General features: G+C 59.9%; 1 protein-coding gene across 1 annotated transcript in view; it reads right to left on the bottom strand.

Annotated features, from left to right (window-relative positions):
• Positions 1-8,502: 8,502 nt before the first annotated feature.
• PLXNA1 (plexin A1) overlaps positions 8,503-18,512 on the bottom strand; it is a 50,247-nt gene continuing 40,237 nt past the window's right edge. Inside the window, exons 24-32 of the mRNA XM_045812333.2 lie at positions 17,974-18,120; positions 17,706-17,865; positions 16,830-16,933; positions 16,462-16,558; positions 15,921-16,111; positions 15,586-15,755; positions 13,921-14,133; positions 13,697-13,847; positions 8,503-11,975 (exon numbers count right to left, since the gene is read on the bottom strand). Of these exons, the coding sequence (XP_045668289.2) occupies positions 11,880-11,975; positions 13,697-13,847; positions 13,921-14,133; positions 15,586-15,755; positions 15,921-16,111; positions 16,462-16,558; positions 16,830-16,933; positions 17,706-17,865; positions 17,974-18,120 (1,329 nt within the window). The 3' untranslated portion in view covers positions 8,503-11,879. The remainder of the gene's footprint in view (positions 11,976-13,696; positions 13,848-13,920; positions 14,134-15,585; positions 15,756-15,920; positions 16,112-16,461; positions 16,559-16,829; positions 16,934-17,705; positions 17,866-17,973; positions 18,121-18,512) is intronic.

Below are 18,512 nucleotides of genomic sequence, written 5' to 3'. Positions count from 1 at the left end.
TCCCTAGAAAGTTGGTCTAATCCCACTCTGTCCAATAGAAATATGATATGAGCCAGAAATGCAATTTAAAATTCTCTAGTGGCCATATTTTAAAAAGTTAAAAGACAAAATAAAATTAAATTTAATAACATATTTTACTTAAGACTGTCTATCCAATATATCACTTCAACATATAATCCATGTAAGCAATTTTAATGAGATATTTCACAGCAAGTGTGAACTCTACTCACAGCACGTCTCAGCTCGGACTATAGCCACATCTCAGTAGCTGCATGTGACCAGGGGCTGTCGCATCAAACAGCACAGGTTTGCATATGCAAAATTGCAATGGCAGATGGATTTGAGCAAAACCGGGAAAAAAGAAGAATGTGTTGGCTAATGTCACCAAAGGCCAGAGTAGATTCAGGCATAGCTGGATCCAGGAATTTAATCTCTCTGTCTCCACTCTTCCCTGCCCTCTGCTCTGCCCTCACCCCCTCTCCCTCTCTCTCTATCTCTGTCTCTTTCACCTCCACCTCTCTCTCCTATGTCTCTCATCTCTTGGCTCTACACTCCTCTGAGTTGGCGTCACATTTAGGCTCCTGAAGTGTCCTCTCCACCCACCCCTAGCCTGACAGGAGGAAGGAGATGCCCTGATTGGCTGATAGGTGTCATGGGTCAATCAGGGGTGTGGCCAGCCCTACTGATATTTCTGCAGTGGGGATGGAGCAGCTCCCGAGACTAAGGACTGGAGGCGACAGGCAAAGCCCTCACATCTCCACTCTGCGTGCCAGCCAGCATGGTCTCCAGGGTTGAAAATGCACGCAGCTCTGCTCAGGTATTTTTGTTAATGTAGCTTCTTAATTGTCTGTAGGTTATCTAATCTTGCTCCCAAGCTTCCACCCTACTGGGAAGCAGGAACAAAACTCAAACTTAAAAAAAAAAAAAAAAAAAAAAAAAACACCTAAATTTAGTGATATTTAAACAATCTCCTTTGTTTTAATACAGTCTCTTTTGGAAAAATGTTAAATCCAGGTCACGGTTCACCTTCCTAACAGGGCTCTTTGTCCCTTTTCTTCCTTCTCCCCAAGATGGCACTGGGGTCTAAGGCAAAGCTTATGGGGCTTCCTGACACTAGGGAAGGGAAGTCAGTTCTTCTGCCGGCCTCCAATGGAAGTGCTTCGCCCATGCAGGGCCACCTTGGGCAGTTGTGCAGGTTGTGCACTGCACAACTTCATGAGCACCATTAACATAGACTACAGTGTATGCAATTCTTTCTGGAGTTGTGTAGGCAGCAGCCCTGATCCCACTCACCTCTGCTTCTCAGCCTTAGTCCTCAATGAATCCCTCAGGTTTTGGACACGAGCTGCTTCTTTGCAGAGACTCTGGATGCTGCTCTCCTCCCCACCCCACCCCAGCAGCTTTCTCTTCCTGATTCCTGACTTGCACACTGCCCATGGTGGCAGGAGTCACTGAGTCCTCTCTGCATTACCACTTTGCCGGTGGCCCATGAGGCAGCTGAAGGGGCTTTGAAATGACCTTTCTCTGATGCCCATTGCCTCACGATGGCCTTATACGGTAAGTGGGTACTGCAGCCCCACGTAATGTGAGGTTCCTTGTTCCAGGGTAAGCAGGTTTACAGGATATGAAAACACGCCTGCATGTATCTCCAACACACTCCCTGTGACTCTTACACAAGTCTGGCTCTACAAGCCTGCTGCCGACCCTGGCGGGGGCCGCTGGAGTCATTCTCCCACTGTACGGATAGGGAATCTGAGTCTGTCCTGACCACATGGCACCAAGGGCCAGACCCAGGATTCCAGGCCAGGAAGGCCTCTTCCCCCTCACAGACTGATCATTTAAAGAGGAATTTGTGCCTTGAAACCTGTTTTTGGGTAATTTGTTCCAGCAAGAGTAGAGTGGCTTTTCTGACTCTCTTCCTCGGACGCCACAGGCTTCTGTGTTCTCCCATCTGTTGTTTCAGGCCCCAAGAATATGCAAAGAATGACAGGAATGCCACGCACCTGCCTGCCTGTGTAATGTCAGAGAGACCAGGTCCCCTGGGAGCTATGGTCCTACTCGGGAGCAGATGGGGGCATGCTCCATGTCCTGGGGAGAGCCTGGGGGGGGGGCGTAGCATGGAATCTGGAGGTCGGAAGGAGGAAAAGCTCTCTCCGGCCGCTGAGCAGGGCCAGTGAGCGGGGCTGCTGCAGGGCTGCTAAGGCTGGACATCTAAACTGTGTGGGACCGGCACCCTAGGTGCTATGTGACAGTTTTGGGCAGGGCAGACCTGACATTACATGAGCCTGAGGCGTCCTCCCAGGCAATGTTCAGCTGGGACAAGGAGCAGGGCCCGAGAGGGAACTTCATACAAGGGCGAGGCTGAGGGCGCAGGAGGCAGAATCACCTGGCTGGAGGGGTAGCGGGCTGGGGGCTGGGCTGCGGGTGGTGCCCGGCTGGGGGATGCCCGCCCTGGGGAGAAGCATGCTCTTCCCTGCTCCTACCCCAGCTGCGGCCAGGGCAGCCGGCCAGGGACCTGGGAAGCAGAATTCTCAGGCTCCTCAAGGAGCTGGGGTGGGGCGGGGTCCCGGAGGGTCTGAGAGCCCCGACGGTGCCTGCCGGAGCCCTGGCTTGCACTTACTAGCTTCTCAGACAGGACTTTCTGAGGGCAGCTACTGCTCTAGACGTTCGTATTATTTTTACTTTCATTGAACTACTTTTACAGTCAGTCATCTTCTACTTACGGCAAACGACCCTGGTTACCCACTTAGGAGAGTGCCGACAGGTTTCGCTTTCAATAACTTCTTCAAGTTAAAACAGGAAGAGTGTATTTAAAGAAAATTTCCAGGGACACCTGGGTGGCTCAGTCGGTGAAGCATCTGCCTTCGGCTCAGGTCATGATCCCAGGGTCCTGGGATCGAGCCCCGCGTAGGGCTCCCTGCTCAGCGGGGAGTCTGCTTCTCCCTCTGCCTGCCCCACCCCCACCTCGTGCTCGCTTGCTCTCTTTCTCAAATAAATAAATAAAATCTTAAAAAAAAAATTCCAGGTACATGGAAGGACTGAGTACACAGACAAGGTGAAGGGAGCTCCTGAGGCAGCGGGACGCCTGGGGGCCACGAAGGGGGTGAGGCTGGGCTCCCGATCAAGGCCATTGTCCCTCCTGGCAGGTGCTCTGGGAAGCAAGGGGCCCTGCTGGCCTGGAACCCCACCCTGACCCCTCAAGCTTCCAAACCAAGAACCGGTGTATGGCCACAAGGGGCAAGGGAGCATGGCACACCTGCCCCATGCCCACACTGCCTCAAAGGCCCTGCTTCTCCCCAAGAAATGGCTTTAGACAGACGGAGCGCCTGTCGATGGAACCGAAGGGGATGTGAATTCAAGCGGGTTCCTGGGGGTCCTCATTCCAACAAGCCAGCTGTGAAGATACAGCTTTGAGACAATTGAGGAAATTTGAATATGCAAATACTAATTTTGTTAGTGTGATAATGACACGACGGTTATATAAAGAAAAAAATGTGTATTTTTTTAACATTTATTTATTTGAGAGAGAGAGAGAGCAGGAACAGGAGGGGCAGAGGGAGAGAGAGTCCCAAGCAGGCTCCCCACTGAGCGCAGAGCCCAACGCAGGGCTCCGGGGCTCCATCTCCTAACCCCGGGACCAAGACCCCAGCCAAAACCAACAGGCGGACGCTTAGCCGACTTTGCTGCCCCCCCCTTCCCCACCGGCCGCGCCCCATCGTCATCTATTAAAAAAACAAAGAAAGGCTCATGAACAAAGGAGAGAGAGGTTTTGAAAGCTGGCCTGGGAGAGGCTTCAGCCGCCAGCAAGGAGGCGGAAGCGGGGCTGGAGGAACTGGTGGCACCCCAGCGCTGGCCTGCGGGCCCAGAGACAGGGGACCCAACCTCCCGAGTCCTGCGCTGTGCCCCGGCCCACAGGGCTGGGAGCGGGGCGGCACAGCCTGCCTGCCTCGGAGCCCCGGTCTGCCGGCCCGGCAGGGCAGACTCGCCCACAGTGCGCTGCTGGGCAGGATCCAGGGGCCTCTGCAGGCGGGGGTAAGAGGCTGTGGGACATCTGCAGGGAGGCAAGAGGTTCTGCCACGCGGGCTGCAAGCAGCCCCAGGGAGAGGTGTCCAGAGGGCAGTCAGATGAGGACGGAGCTGTGAAGCCACCAGCACTGCTGCTGAGAGAGCAGATGGGACCACCAAGCCCCAAAGGCAGAGTTCTCCAGATCCAGAACATTCTGCGGCCCTCCTATACACCCAGTAAACCTCAGACTCTTTTTTAAAATTGTTTTCTATAAATAAAATCTTAAAAAAAAAAAAAAAAGGCGGGGGGGGTGCCGCCTGGGTGGCTCAGTCAGTTAAGAGTCTGCTTTCGGCTCAGGTCATGACCCCAGAGTCCTGGGATCGAGTTCCGCATCAGGCTCCTTGCTCAGTGGGGAGCCTGCCACTCCCCCTGCTTGTGTTCTCTGTCTGAAAAATACATAAAATTTTATAAATAAATAAATTTGTTTTCTTTATTTTTAAATGTGCCCAAATACACGTAAAATTTACCATAACCGTTTTAAGTGCACAGTTCAGCGGCACGAAGTACATTCGCACTGCTGTGCGACCATCCCCACCGTCTGTCTCCAGGACATTTTCATCTCCCCAGACAGGAACTCTGCCCCCCTTGAACAGCTCAGCACCCCCCTCCCGCCGCACCCCCGGCAGCCACCATGCTGCCTCCTGCGTCTGCGCACTTGACCGCTCTAACGCCTCCTATAAAGGGAATGACACAGTATGTTGAAGGCCTCCTGTGTTGCTTCCCCTTTTGGCTGTCGTGAACAATGCGGCTGTGAATGTGTGTGCAAATTCAAGTCCCTGCTTTCTGTTCATCTGCCTGTCTACCCAGAAGTGGAACTGCTGGATTCTACGGCAGCTTATATTTAACCTGATAAGGACTCTCCAGAACCTTCTCCATCACGCACCACTTTCCACTCCCGGCAGCATAGCACTCGAGTTCCCTTTCCTCCACACCCTCGCCAACGCTTGGAGGCTCAGACTCTTCTAGCTCCTGCTTCACCTTCACGCGATGGACCTGTGGACAGATGATTGACAGCTGTAGAGAAAGGAGGGGTGGACTGCCTGTGGAAGGGGGTGCATGGAGACGGATGGTGTCAATGGGGTAGACTGGCGGGTGCGTAGGATGGGGGAGCAGTGACACACCTGTAGGGGGTGTGTGTATGGGTGAGTGGGGGGAAAGACTGCGTGGGAGGGGGTCGGTGGGGTGGAGGAGAGTTGACATCCCTTGGGCCGGAGTAGCCCAGGAAGCACTGGTCACCCCCATCCCTAGCCTTGGGGTCCCCATTCCAGCCCTCTTGTGAAAATACTTCTGAGTTAAGGACTAAAATCAAATATCATCCAATGTGTGCTTGGGGTCGATCACCCCTCGTGGCCAGAGATGTGTAACTGCCTCTCTGTTACCCCATCCGCCCCCCAGGCCTGACCCCATCTATCACCTGGCAGGGTTCCCGGTATCATGGGCAGGCTCGGGCCAGATGTCCTCCTCAACCAAGGTCACATGGGCAGCAGAAGCTGGGGGGCAAGCAGGACTCAGGCATTCTAAGTGCATTTCAAGTGGGCAGTCAGCAGTAATTACGGGCCCCCTGGGAAGAGACTGGATAATCATAGAGATGCCCCAGGCACTTTGGCAATCCATCCCCTCGGGTGTCCTGCACACAGACACAGCTGGAACTTACAAACTACACGAGACTCCCTCCTCCTCAAATGCATGGTTCTCTACAGTTTGCAAACCCCTGAAGTGCAAAGGGACTGACTCCTCTTCCCACTGGGCATGGGACCTGAGTCTGGCCCATCAGAGCACCTTGTCCTTTAGGCCAGAATGATTGGCTCAAATAGAGACACGTGCACTAAAGTTGGCTAACGGAATCCCTACCTGGACATGTGCTAACCGAAGGTGTTCTCTTTCCACTGTGTTGCTAAGTTGGTCAGTCTACAGCTGTCGGCAGCCATTGGAGCCTCCCACCTGGGAAGAGCCTGCCTGAGAATGAACCCATACAGATGACAGAGAAGAAAAAAGACAGATTACTCAAGACCTCATGGAGCTCCTGGATCCAGCCGTGCCTGCCGCCAGGCACACCCTTGGAGTTTTCTATTACATGAGCCAACCAGTTCCCTTTCATTACTCAAGCCAGTTTAGGTTAGGTTAAGTTTAGGTTAAGTTATTTATAATGGAGAGGGCCACCCAGAAGAAAAATATGCTGCGTTATTTGTCCAAGTGGTTTTCAGCTGGAAGCAGCAATGATGGCTGGAAAGTTGATTTCTCAAGCTAAATAATAAGGCCCCAAGTGAGTTGATAGTCTGAGTTTGAACCCTGGCTGTGGCATTGACAGCTCCATGTCTGCAGGCGAGTGGTTGATCTCACCTCTCTTTGGCCCCAGCTCCTCCCCCCTCAGATGGGGCTGCAATGCTACCAGCTTCTATCAGTCAGTATAGTCTGGGCTGTCCTGCAGAAACAGCAGCTCCCCAAATGCCTGGCTCCAGCACCACTGAGACGGTTTTGTGCTCAAGCCCTGTGCCCAGCATAGGCTGGCTAGAGGTTCTGCTCTCCAGAATCCGCACTGCAGGACAACTAGATGCCCAAACTAGAAGTGCCCCAAGCCACTTCACTGACCGTCCGATGATCACCACAAGCCACATGGCCCCACCCAGCCCGTTTTCAGAAAGGCCACACACGTCCACGAAGCAACACCATCTGAGATGCTCCCGGGTGTCCAGGAAGGCCCCAAAGGGGCACGATGGGGCCAAGGCCCCTCGGCGACCTCTGCAGGAGCCTCCCAAGTGGCCTCTGGCCTCCTCCAGCTCTGATTCTCTAGGCCGGTGGCTGCCCAAGTGCAAACCTGAGCTTCGCCCCTCTGCCGGCTACGGACAGCCCCATTGACACGCCCTGCTCGGTGCAGCCAGCGAGCCCTGGTATTAATAGCTGACGGTTTTAATACCCTGGATGAGCCAGTGTGTGCGGCAATCAGAAGGCGCCTGCCTCCCTCCCGCACCGCGCTCTCTGTGTAATTACGCGTGATCACGGCGCAGCGAGCGCTGATTGCGACTCAGAGGCCATCGCCTACTTTCGGGCTGGTGGGGCTGGCCTAACGAGGGTAATTGAGGCAGGGCTGATTGTGCTGGAAAGCTGGAGGGGACTGAGCCATGAGAACAGGCCACGTCACACCCCAAACGGGACGCATTTGCTAAATTTGTTTCCGATGCAATTTCATGGTGATTACACTGATTTCTCTTTAGTAATTGAGCCTGGCGCTGAGCTCAATGCCAGCAGCCCGGCTGTCAGGACGGGCCCATTCTGGAGCAGGAGGTATTGATTATGATTTATGGACCACTGTCAGAGCTGAGAAAGGAAAGACAGTGCAGGAAGGCAGGCGGAGAGAGCTGCCGGGGCTCTCTGGAAAACTCTCTCCTGATAAGCCATGGCCGATTTCAATCCGGCTCCGTCACTTCCCACTGTGTGGCCTTGGGCAGCACCTGTGTGCCCCCCTCTCCCCATCTGTTGGGGATAAGAGCCCCTACTTTGTAGAGACCCAAACCAGTCCATCCACCGGCCATGCCTGGACAGCCGCTGAGCTACAAGTGGTCCATCGGCCGGTATGTCCTTTGGGGACGTGCCCCACCTGTCCCACCCAGAGACAGGCCCGTCACAACCGAAATCACCACCGCTGATCCCCATGTCTACCCTCCGGGTCAGCAAGAGCCATCTCTATTGGGCCCTGGAGGAAACGGGCCTCGAGACAGGGTCGGTGTGCAGAGCCGCACGCCAGCACCGGCTGCACCAACACCGTTCTCAGCAGCAAAGCACCGGCCCAAATCGTCATGGGATGGAACAGCGTGTCTGTGCTGCAAAGGCCAACATTCCCCACCGGGTTCCTCAGCTGCAGGGCTCCCACAAAAAGAGTGCTCCAGGCTGAGAGTCTGGTAAACACAGCTCCAGGCCCTCGCTGCCCAAGGCGGCCTGAAGTCCCTGGAGCAGCCAGGCCCCCCCTGGCTCTCTGGAGCAGAGTCCCCATTTTGACGAGGCCCCCTGGGAACCACTGCTCTAAGCCAGGTGTTCATCACCCTGCTGCCCAGCAGAAGCACCGGGAGAACCTCTGAGAAGTAGCGTGTGGAGCCCAGGGACAGCTGGCCCCCCAGGGGCTCAGGTCTTGGTGGTTCAGTCTTGCTGCTGGTTCCAGAGTGTTTCGGAGGTCCCCAGACACCCAAGCACAGTGATCCCGCCCCAGGGCAGCAAACCGCCAGGGCCTGGCAAAGCGGCGGTAGCCAAGAGCCGGCTCTTGCAGTCAGATCTGGGGTGATGCTGCTGTGCCGGCGTGCACCCCGCGGGGAGCCGTCAGCACCCAGCTTGGCAGGCAAGGGGCCCGGCGTCAACAGGAGACGTGGCTCGAGGGTGGGATGTGCCTGCTGTGCCGCGGGCCCTGCCCCAAGCCCCTCCCAGCAACGAACACTCAGAGCCAAGAGCTTTAGCAAAAATGTTTAATCTCTCCTTAATGTGTGTGTGTATTTACAAGTACTAAATCTGAGGAACAGTAAAATAGGAAGTAGCCGTATATTTACACGATCCGCGAGCTGAGCGCCCCGTCAGCCACACTGCTCCTGCCGGACAGAGGTGGCCGGGCAGGCGGCTCAGGCCAGCCGAGTGATCACTCTTCTTTTGGGTGGGGGCTCTGTGGCGTTAAAGGACAGCTAATTGTGGGCTTCGTCTTAAAAATATCTTTCTCTCTCTCTAAATACATCTATTCTAGCTTGTGTAGCACCAACGACGTGAGCCATCAGATCTAGAACTGGGGAACCGGGGTGGGGGTACGCTCAGCAAGGCCAAACCAGGGAGGGTGGGAGGGATGTTTGGGGCCCTCCATCTGGGGCACCCCAGGTCCCTCTTCCTCAGCCCCCAGCCCCGGCTCCTTGGGCTCTGGGTCAGGGAGTACAGGGAAGCTCGAGGTATGTGGAGAGACCAGGCTCCCAGACCGAGGTGTGAGCTGTCGGGGGCACTCCTGAGACCGTGCAGATCAGGGAAGGGCAGGGAAGGCTGGGGAAGGCTGGGGAAGGCCTGGGGAAGGCCGGGCAGGGGGGTGGGGAGGAGTGGCCTGTAGCAGGGCAGGCAATAGCAGCAGTGTCTGGGACAGGCTGGGAGCCCTTGCATCCCACACTGAAGCCTGGATTCCCCCAAGCCCTGGGGCGGCAGAGGGGCCTTCGGGACAATGGCGCCCACTCTCGCTGCGCAGAGCAGGGCTACAATTGCAGGCTCCTGCCAGGCCCCCGTGCCAGTGCCGGAGCTTGGGGTGGGAGCCCCTGACAGGAGGGTGCACAGAGGTGCCAGTGGGGTGCTACAGAGTTGGGAGGGCCGTGGGAAGTAGTGACAAGGAGGAGGCGGGGCCTAAATGCACGACCCAGCTGGAAGGAAGGTACAGGACTTGCAGGGGTGAGGCAGGCTGAGGACCAGCTCCACGGGCTCGCATGTAAACAGGTACTGCTAAAGTGCTTGGTCTCCCTCTGCCACCACTGCCCTGCCCACCCACCGTCCAGGTGACAAGGGCACCGGGAGGGCCACGACCTGGAACCTGTCGCCTTGCCGAGGCAGGCACAGGGGGCTGGGCTCTGTGGGTACCAGGGAGGGTAGAGAAAGGGGCCAGAACTGGATTCTGAAGAGGAGGGACACAGGGGCCAAGGAGCCCCAACCTGACCCTCACGGAACTGGAAGAACAGGGGCTTCACATAGAAGCTGGCACCCCGGGAAGACTTTTGGGGGGGAACGGAGGCTTCCCCCAAGCACGGCCAGGCAACATCAGAGGGGAGGCAGGGGTGCACCCAGGGATGAGAATCCAGGCCAAGGCAGCCAGATCTGTAGCCGGACCAGGCTCAGCTTGGCTCCCAGGGACGAGTCCACAAGGGCTGTACGGGGGATGGGGGCCGGCCTGAGCTCCAGCGGGGCACCCATAGCAGCGGGAGGCCCGGGCCCTGCCAGGTGCCCGCCCGTGGAACCCCCGTCTGGCCTGTTCCAGGAGCTTCCTGTGCCAGGAGCACTCAGACTTCATAGAGCGCCCCCCCCAGGAGGAAGCGGCCCCTGACCTGATCTCCAGGGTGTTGCTCACGCTGCTTAAGAGGGGGGACCCCAAGACGGGCAGCCCATGGGCGCGGGGCCGGCCACAGTTAGCTGTCCCTTAAAGTCCGTGGGAATCTTGAGTACCGTCGAAAAAGTGAACTTGAAAAGGGGCCGGGCCGCTTGTTCGCTCTCACAAGTGACTGATTAATTAAAAAACATAAAAAAAGGGGTCTAACAACCTCTAGTATTCAACACTTGCAGTTTTAAAAAGATCAAGTCAGACTAAACGCTAGCACGGTCATGCAGGAATCCACGGCCCCGCGCCCTGGACGCTCTCGAGGGGCCAGCGAGAAGTTCTCTCCTTTGTACGTCAAAACGAAACAGGATGACCCGCAGGTCGAGGGGCAGAGGCCTTGGGGGTGCTCCACTCGGGGAAGCCCTGGCCACTTCCTCCACGACCATTTGGTATTGCTTTCCCACCGCCTTCATTTCCTTATTCTACACTGTAAAATTTCTCCTTCTCCAGTTAGCCGTACAGGACCCCACTGGGGCTGGAGACTGAGGCTAGAGCCACACACACACATATATATATATATATATATATATGTACAGAGTTCTTTTAATTAAAAATGTGTTCTTTCTTGCTCACTGAGGGCAGGATGGGCAGAGCCGACCTCCAGGCCCTCTGGTCACTGCGTCCTACTCCCAGGGGTCCTGCCACAGCCTCGGCTGCTCACCCAGAGTGTTCTCCTAAAAAAACCAAAACAAGTCCCCCAGATGTCCCACCCCTCGTGAGGGGTGGGCACGCTGCAGAGATGCCGGACCGGAAGCCGCTGCAGGTGGACGTGGAGAGCAGGGGACACAGAGGGGGGACGAGGGAGGAGGGTGGCCAGGGGGCTGCTCCCAAGCCCCGCGCGGCCAGAGAGCACAGCCCACCCAGGGGCTGGTGCCAGGAGCGGCGCTGTGGGGAATAAATAACGGGGATGTGCGCTCATGGCCTGGAGCCCCAGGCCCCAGTGGCTCCCAGAGGCACAGCCCTGAGGACAAGAAAGGAGTCACCGAGTCCTTCTGGAAGTCCCGTGGGGGCGTTGAGCACGTTCTGCAGCCCCTCCATAGGAGGGAGCTGGGGCCTGTCTGGGCGAGGTTGACGTGGCGCTCCAGCCTCGGCCGCGGCCGCGGAGAGCACGCGGTGAATCGGAGGATGGTGGCGGAGGGGCAGCAGCGAGCGTGGGGGTGCCAGACGCGGCAGGCGGGCAGTGGCAGGTGGACCGACTTCAGCTCTCCTTGGCTGGGCCCTGGGCATTCGGCCTCCCACAGGGCTGCCATCTGGGGCCCGGGCCTTACTCTGCCCAGGACGCCGGGAACGGCTGGCGCCCCCCAGCCCCTCGTCCTGGCCTTCTGACCTCGGCGGCACAGCCTCAAGCAGACGGATCAGGCTGCCCTTTCCCGGAGGGCTCCAGCCTTACCCCCCAGGTACTCGGCGGTCACCCTCTCCTCCCGAGAAGCCGCTGGTCACACCCGGGCTCCCCCCCCCGCCCTGTGGTGAGCAGCTCCGGGCATGGGAGGTGCTGCAGGCACCGTCACCCGCACCGAGAAGAACTGGGACCCCCGCCAGGCGGGAAGACGAGGGGGAGGGCCGGGAGGACGCTGGACCGCACACCCGGCCCCGAGCGCCCTGACACCAGGCACAGTTGGGGCGAGGCTGCCTCCGGGGCCTCCCAGCTCGGGCTGCCGGACGGAGGCCGCCCCTGCGGGCCCTCTCGCTCAACTCCCGCTGGGCGGTGGCGGCGGGTGTCTCAGCTGCTCAGCGCCATCGTGTCCACCACCTGCTCCAGCTTGCCTCGGAGCCGCTGCCGCCGCGCTTGCTCATCCTTCTCCAGCGCCGTCAGGATCTGCGGGGAGGCGGGGCGTCCGTGGGGCGGGGCGTCCGTGGGGCGGGGCGTCCGTGGGGCGGGGCCGGGGGAGCTGGGGGCGGGGCTCCCTGCCATGAGCAGCAGGCTCCGCCCCTTCCATTCTCAGCGGAGGGGCGTGGCTTGAGCCTGGATCCCCAGGATCCCAGCGTGAAGGAGGAGTCCCCCAGGTCACCGTGCCTACCCTTGTCCCCCAAACCGGGCTTCCGTCACAGCCAGCCCCTGGAGCTCTCTCAGTGCAGGTCTGTCAGAGCAGGGCCTGGCCTCCCGGGGCGCAGACGCCACCCCTCACAGCCTGAGGCACAGCGCGCTCGCTGGGCCCTCTCCGTGCTCACGTTCCTGTGTCCTGCTGGCGGTCAGCCCACCAGCTACACAGCCCCGCCACCACCTTCCTGCACCCAAGTCCCCCCAACCACCGCTCGTTTCTCTGCACCCCGTGACAGCAGAGCTCCTCACAAAGGACTGCTGGCTCCCCTCTGCTTCCCCTCGAGGGCCAAAAGAAGGTGGGCTTCAGTCCCCACCCTGCAGGTCACTCGTCCTCCTTGAGGCTCGGCCATCTGCCGTGGCCTGTCCCCGGCTGTCAGTCCCAAGGTTCTGCCGGTCCCCTCCTGGCTCAGGACTCACCTCTGGGGCCACCTCCTCCATGCACAGGTGCCTCCGTCTCTCAGCTGCCGACCCCACACTCGGGCCTAGAGCCTGAGACTCTCCTGGTCTCAGATCCTGCCCCTCACACTTGAATAGCGGGACCCCTTGCCCCTCAGGCCTGTGCCTCCTGCAGCCTGCCCCACTCTCTGTCACTCAGCCACAGGTCAGGAGACAGGCCTGCAGCCAGTCAGACGGGCAAGACCCAGTCCCTGAACCCCACGGCCCAGCAGCATGGCCGCAGCCCCTGCTGCCCCTGCCTCCCTCTCGTCCCCTGGTATCTGACAGTCCAATCAGGGCTCTAAACCTGGATGGCTCATCTCATATGGTGAACAGCCCAAGTTCCCTGAGGCCTGCACACCAAGGGATGAACCCTGCCTCAGCCTTCCCTACTCCTCCCCCAGGGCCGGCTGATTCAGCCTCCCGGCCTTTGTGGTCCTGCAGCAGGGCCCACTCTGGCCTCAGGGCGCTGGCCAGGCCCATCATGCTGCTCCAGCCCTTTGTGCCCTGTCTAATCCAGCCTGTAAGTCCATCCTCCCTCCCCAGACAGCTCCAGGAGCCCCAAGCACAGACACCTAAGAGGCATCCTAAAGCCTCACTCCAAGTCAGCCGGGGAAGGTGCTAAATGCCGAGGAAAAGCCTGGTGCCCTGCCCTGGACACAACCACCCAGGCTGCTAAACCCAGTAAAGGGCCTTCAGGGCATGGTCACTCACTGACCCACAGTCTCCACCCGGGAAAGACACTGCCGTCCACTCCCCCACGCCCCACAATGACCAGAAGCGTAATCCCTGACCTCGTGCAGCCCAGCCCGACCCTGCCAGGCCTGGTAGGGAGTTGCAACAGCACCCCCCCCCCCCAGTGAGCCAGGCAGCCAGTTGGGGTGCAGAGTGGAAAAGGCAGGCATCCAGCCAGCCCTGAGACGTGGGGAGGGGCTGGGGGGGGGCAGGGGAAGCCGAAGGGGCTTTAATGGAGGGAGCTTGCTTGGCAGCACGTGGCAGGGGTCTGAGCCGGGCGGGCGTGGGAGAGGCGGCTGCAGGCGAGGGCCAGCGCGCACGCTCACCTCATCCTTGTACTTGGTGATGTAGGAGTAGATCTCGTGCAGGGCGCTCATGCTGTTGAACTGGCTCAGGTGCAGCCGCGACTGCTCGGCCAGGTAGGCGCTCATGTCCTGGTCGCTGATGGCGGGCATCTTGGCGATGTCAGCATAGTACCTGCAGGGGCGGCAGGTGGGCCGTGAGCGGGGTCCCGGCCCCTCGCCCGCCTGCCCACCCCGGGGCCGCCTACCTCTCCACCCAGCTCTTGTAGTTGGGGATGTCCTTGGCGTAGAGCAGCTTGTTGGAGGGCGAGTCCTTGCCCAGCTTGTGCTCAGACGTGGAGCAGGAGTCCATGAAGGTCTGGGCCACCACGGACAGGCAGGCGTCCGTGATGCTGCTCTTGTGGATGTCGAACACGAACTGCGGGTTCTTGATCACGTTCACCCAGAAGCGCAGGGGCAGGCTGCGGGGGGTGGGCCCAACGCGCGGTCACACGGGGCCGCAGCGCTCCTTCCGGACGCTGGCGGGAAGGGGCTGGCCAGAGGGCCTGCAGCTCTCCTGGCTCTGACCTTCGCACTGGTCACAGATAACCATGGGGGCGGGGAAACTGAGGCCCAGAGAGAGCCAGGACTTTTGGTGCCTCCTGGAGGGCCCCCCGCAACACAGGCACACGTGCACGAGACCTACAGACCCGGAAGTGCTCCTTCACCTTTGGGCGCCCACTGCACACGGCCACCGCCGCCCCAGGCCTGCGTGCCTGCTCACGTCAGGGGTCTGGCTCACACCTAGACAGGCTCCCCTCCAGGGGAAGGCTCACCCGCAAGGCAGGGCACACCTGGCCTGGCTCACCCCTTCTCCTACCAGGATGGGCCCTGGAAGCAAGACCAGGAAGGGATCCAGGAGACACAGCCCCACAGACAGCTGACTTCTTCATCCAAAATGCCACCTCTAGGACAGTCATCAGCTAGGGTATGCACTAGCCACTAGCCATGTGTGGCTGTGTAAGTTTAAATTAAACAGAATTAAATGAAGTTAAAAATCCAAGTTTTGGGTTGCACTAGTCCTATGTCAAATGCTCAGTAGTCATATGTGACTGCCAGCCACTGCTCTGAACAGCACAGATCTAGATCATTCTATCATCACAGAAAATTCCCCTGGACAAGGCAAACCTGTATGGCGCTGCCCCCTCTCTAGTGTCCCATGGAACCCTCTCAAGGAGCACAGGTGGAGCTGGAGGCCCCGGGTGGGCCCCGGAAAGGGCCAGGGCCGCATCCCAGGGTTGGGACGCGGCAGGGTGTAGAGGTCAAAGTCCTAGGAGAGCTAAGGTCACCAGGGGACAAGGGAGGAAGATGCCAAAGGCCAAAGGCACAGGAGCTTCTGTGAGGATAGGGCGAATGGTGCTGAGGCCCAGGGTCGGGCTCCGAGAGACAAAAGCCAGACCGGGCGGGTGGCCGCTGGCCCCGTGGGGGGAGAGGTGAGAGCTTCAAGAGCGCCGGCTCTCACTGTCCTCCCCACTGCAGCCGGCCAGCATGGGCCCGCTCCGCTGAGCCGCCTTCTCATACGCAAGCCCGCACTCACATTTGCACAGAGCCACGCACACCCAAAGACACTCGTGAATCCACAGGCACGAACACACACGTACCCACCTCCCACACCTAAGGCAGGTCCTGCAAGTTGGAGCAGAGGACATGCCCAGGTGTGAGCAGGGGAGGCAACAGACACCCCCAAGACGGGTGAGTCAGGAAGGCCCACCCGCAGAGGGGCTGGCCTCGGCGCAGACGCAGTGAACCCAGGGGGCCCCTCTCCTCACCTGGGCAAACGTGTCCCTGGGCCCAGCCCCCCTCGGCCCCGCAGACCCCGCCTTCCCCAGCTGGACCCCTAGTGCCCGCACCACGCCCCACCCTCCTGAACCCACCAGTTGCTCTTCCAGGTGTGGCGCACGTCTGAGTCGTGTATCTGGTGCTGGTCAGCTTGCTCGTCCAGGAAGTCGAACATGTACTTGATGGCCAGCGGCAGGGCGGAGCCCCGGTGCGCCGTGCTGAAGATGGTCTCGAACAGATCGTCCACAAACTTCTGCAGCGTGCCCTGCAGGCGGGGGAGGGCACAGAGCTCTGGGGGGCCGCCAGGCTGCCCTGCCCGGGCCCGTGTGGCTCCACGGTAAGGGCGAGGCTGAGGGATTTGCTCCGAGCTCCGCTGAGACCCGGGCCTGGCCATCCCCCGCACCCCCACCACCCGTCCACCAGGGCCTACTTTGGTGGCCAGCAGCCGTGTCAGGTAGATCTCTGAGACCATCTTGCTGCCTCGGTCTCCCTCCCGCTGGTCCAGGTGGTCGTGATTCTTCACCAGGTGCCACAGCTTGGTGCCACTCTCCAGGTCGGGCGTGATCATGGGGGTGCGCGAGCGCAGGCTGTCGGGGCTACTGGCGGTACGCAGCATGCTCTCTGCGGGCACCCTGCCCGTCAGTGTGGGGCTCTCCGCGTCTGTGCCCGTGCCCACCCTGGTGCTGGCCAGGCGGCCTCAGCAGCTCCCGTCTGAGCCTATTTCCTCATCTGAAAACTGGAATCAGCAGTTCCCCCCACCCCCAGGCTGTTGGGGACAGACAATGACAGCAGAGAGATGGCAAAAAGAACCACTATGTATCATCTGGGGAAAGGCAGCCTCCGCGCTTGAGGGAAAAGCCATTGCCAAGTGACAAGCCACGAACAAGCCCCCTCCCGACCTGCAGCAGGGAGCATCGGGGAGGCGTCCCATCCAGGCCTGTGGGCCCTGCCGTCCCCATCCAGCCCCTCACCGTATCTGCTGAGAGACTTGGTGAAGGTGGACGAGTTGGAGATGTTGTAGGCGGACGTCTGCTTGGGCACCAGGGCCACTGAGGACCCGTCCGTCACCTGTGGGCAGAGGGCCAGATACGTGTGACCCATCATCAGGGGCCCAGAGGACAGACACTCCTTCCCGGTTCTGAGCCTGGAGGCCAGTCATCTCACCACTCTGAGCCTCAGTTTCCCCACCAGTGCACCTGCAGGGCTGTGTGGGGCCCCTGTATCCTCTTCTCCTTGAGACCTGCTGCCCAGAGCCTGGACACTGGCTCCCACATTGCCCCAGGGCCCTGAGAGGAGAGGCCCAACCTGTGGCCGGAGGATCAGGAAGTATGGGGCTCACCTGATAGTGAGCCAGTGTGTTCAGCCTCTTCCAGTCGTTGTCGATCTTGGTGGTAACGTCCTCATCCTGCAGAATGATGCGCGCCATGCGGCCCTGGCGCCACTCTGGAGGGAAGGGGAGCGCTGGAGGGGCGGGCCACCTGGGCAGGGGCCGCCCACCCACCACTCCCTCCCCCTGACCCTGGCCTCTCACAGCAGGAGGGAAAGGACAGGCCCCGAGGGGGCAGGGCATCCTGCAGACACTTAGTGAGCGGCCGAACAGAATAAGGGCGAGACAAGGCTCCTCCCCTCCTGGAGGCTCCCATCCTGGCTCTGAGCAGGACCCACGCACCCCTGCAGGTAAGCCCGCGCCCCCTCTGGCCGCCCTCCACCGTGGGCAGCCCGACTCCCCTGCGGTATGCCCTGCCTTCCAGAGCTCTAGGCCCACTTCCCCCGCCTGGCATTTAAGGTCAACACGGTGCCCCACCCCTGGCTTCTCCAGCCATAGCAAATACGGGAGTCCCGGGCCCTACGCCTCCCCCACCTGCTCTGGCCATTCTAGCTCTGCAGGGGCCCCTACCTGTCTGGCTCATGAGCCAGGGTGGCCCCCTGCCCCAGCTCCGACAGCCCACCACCCGCCTCTCCCGAGTAGGGGGGCAGCTTCTGACGTGTACTTCCTGCTTCTACCCTCCACCCTGGTCCGGTCCCAACCATATCCCTTCCCGCAGACGCCCCCATCGCCTCCAGCACCCCCAGGCCAGCACGCAGGGGCCGGCTTGCGGCCCGTGGCCTCAGACACTACCCCGGTGCTGCCCCTCTGCCTTAGGCCTCTGGCACACGCAGCCCACTGCCCGGAGCCCCCACGGCGGCCACGCCACCAAGCAGCAGCCAGGCTCACCCAGGTCCATGTCCCCAGCCTTCGGCCGCTGGGAGTAGGGCACGCCCTTGTACACGGCATCCAGCAGCTTTTCCTTAACCTGCGTCACCGTGTCACAGTTCAGCCCCTTCACTGGCACCTCGGGTGCATTCTCGTTCTCGGGGTTCACACAGTTCAGAGTCTGCGGGAAGGGGGGGTGCGGCGTCAGACCCCACCTCTCCCGGTGCACGCTGTGCAGGGTAGCAGGGAGAGGGCGGGGGCTGCACGGGACGGCTGGGCTCGCGCTCACCAGTGTCTTATAGTCGATCTGCTGCCGGATGAGCTTGTCCTCGCTCAGGGAGTAGCGGGCCTCGCCCGTGATGGCGTCGATGGGGCCCTTCTCCATCTGCTGCTTGATGGCGCAGTAGAGCATGAACAGGGGCTCCCCCGCGCACTCCTGCAGCAGGCAGGTGGGCGTCAGGCTGTGTCCAGGACACCCGCTTCACCTCCGCTCCACCCTCTGCCCCCCGCTTCTGGTGCAGCTCTGTGCACGCTTCCCACAACGAGAGAGGCAAGCAGAACCTTGGTTTCAGAGCCCCATGGAGACGGTGCAAGACGATAAAGAGGTTAACAACACACCGGCTGCCCCTGTGAACTTCGAAGTGAAAATCCTAGTGTGGCCTCAACCGGGAGGGCCGGGAGCACACGGAGAAAAACGCCATGTGGCCGCGCCAGGTTTATGCCAAATAAGACCAAGGCCAGTGGACTCCTCCCTGAAGCCTCCCCCAGTTCAGGCCTCAGTGGGCCCCCAGCCCCCTGCCTGTGCTCCAGCACCCCACTCGCCAGAGC

The sequence above is a fragment of the Ursus americanus genome, chromosome 14, assembly GCF_024610735.1.
Source record: "Ursus americanus isolate L20-20 chromosome 14, mUrsAme1.1.p, whole genome shotgun sequence".
Taxonomy (NCBI): domain Eukaryota; kingdom Metazoa; phylum Chordata; class Mammalia; order Carnivora; family Ursidae; genus Ursus; species Ursus americanus.
The sequence above is the reverse complement of the archived record's forward strand: the minus strand, read 5'-3'. Positions and strand labels throughout refer to the sequence as shown.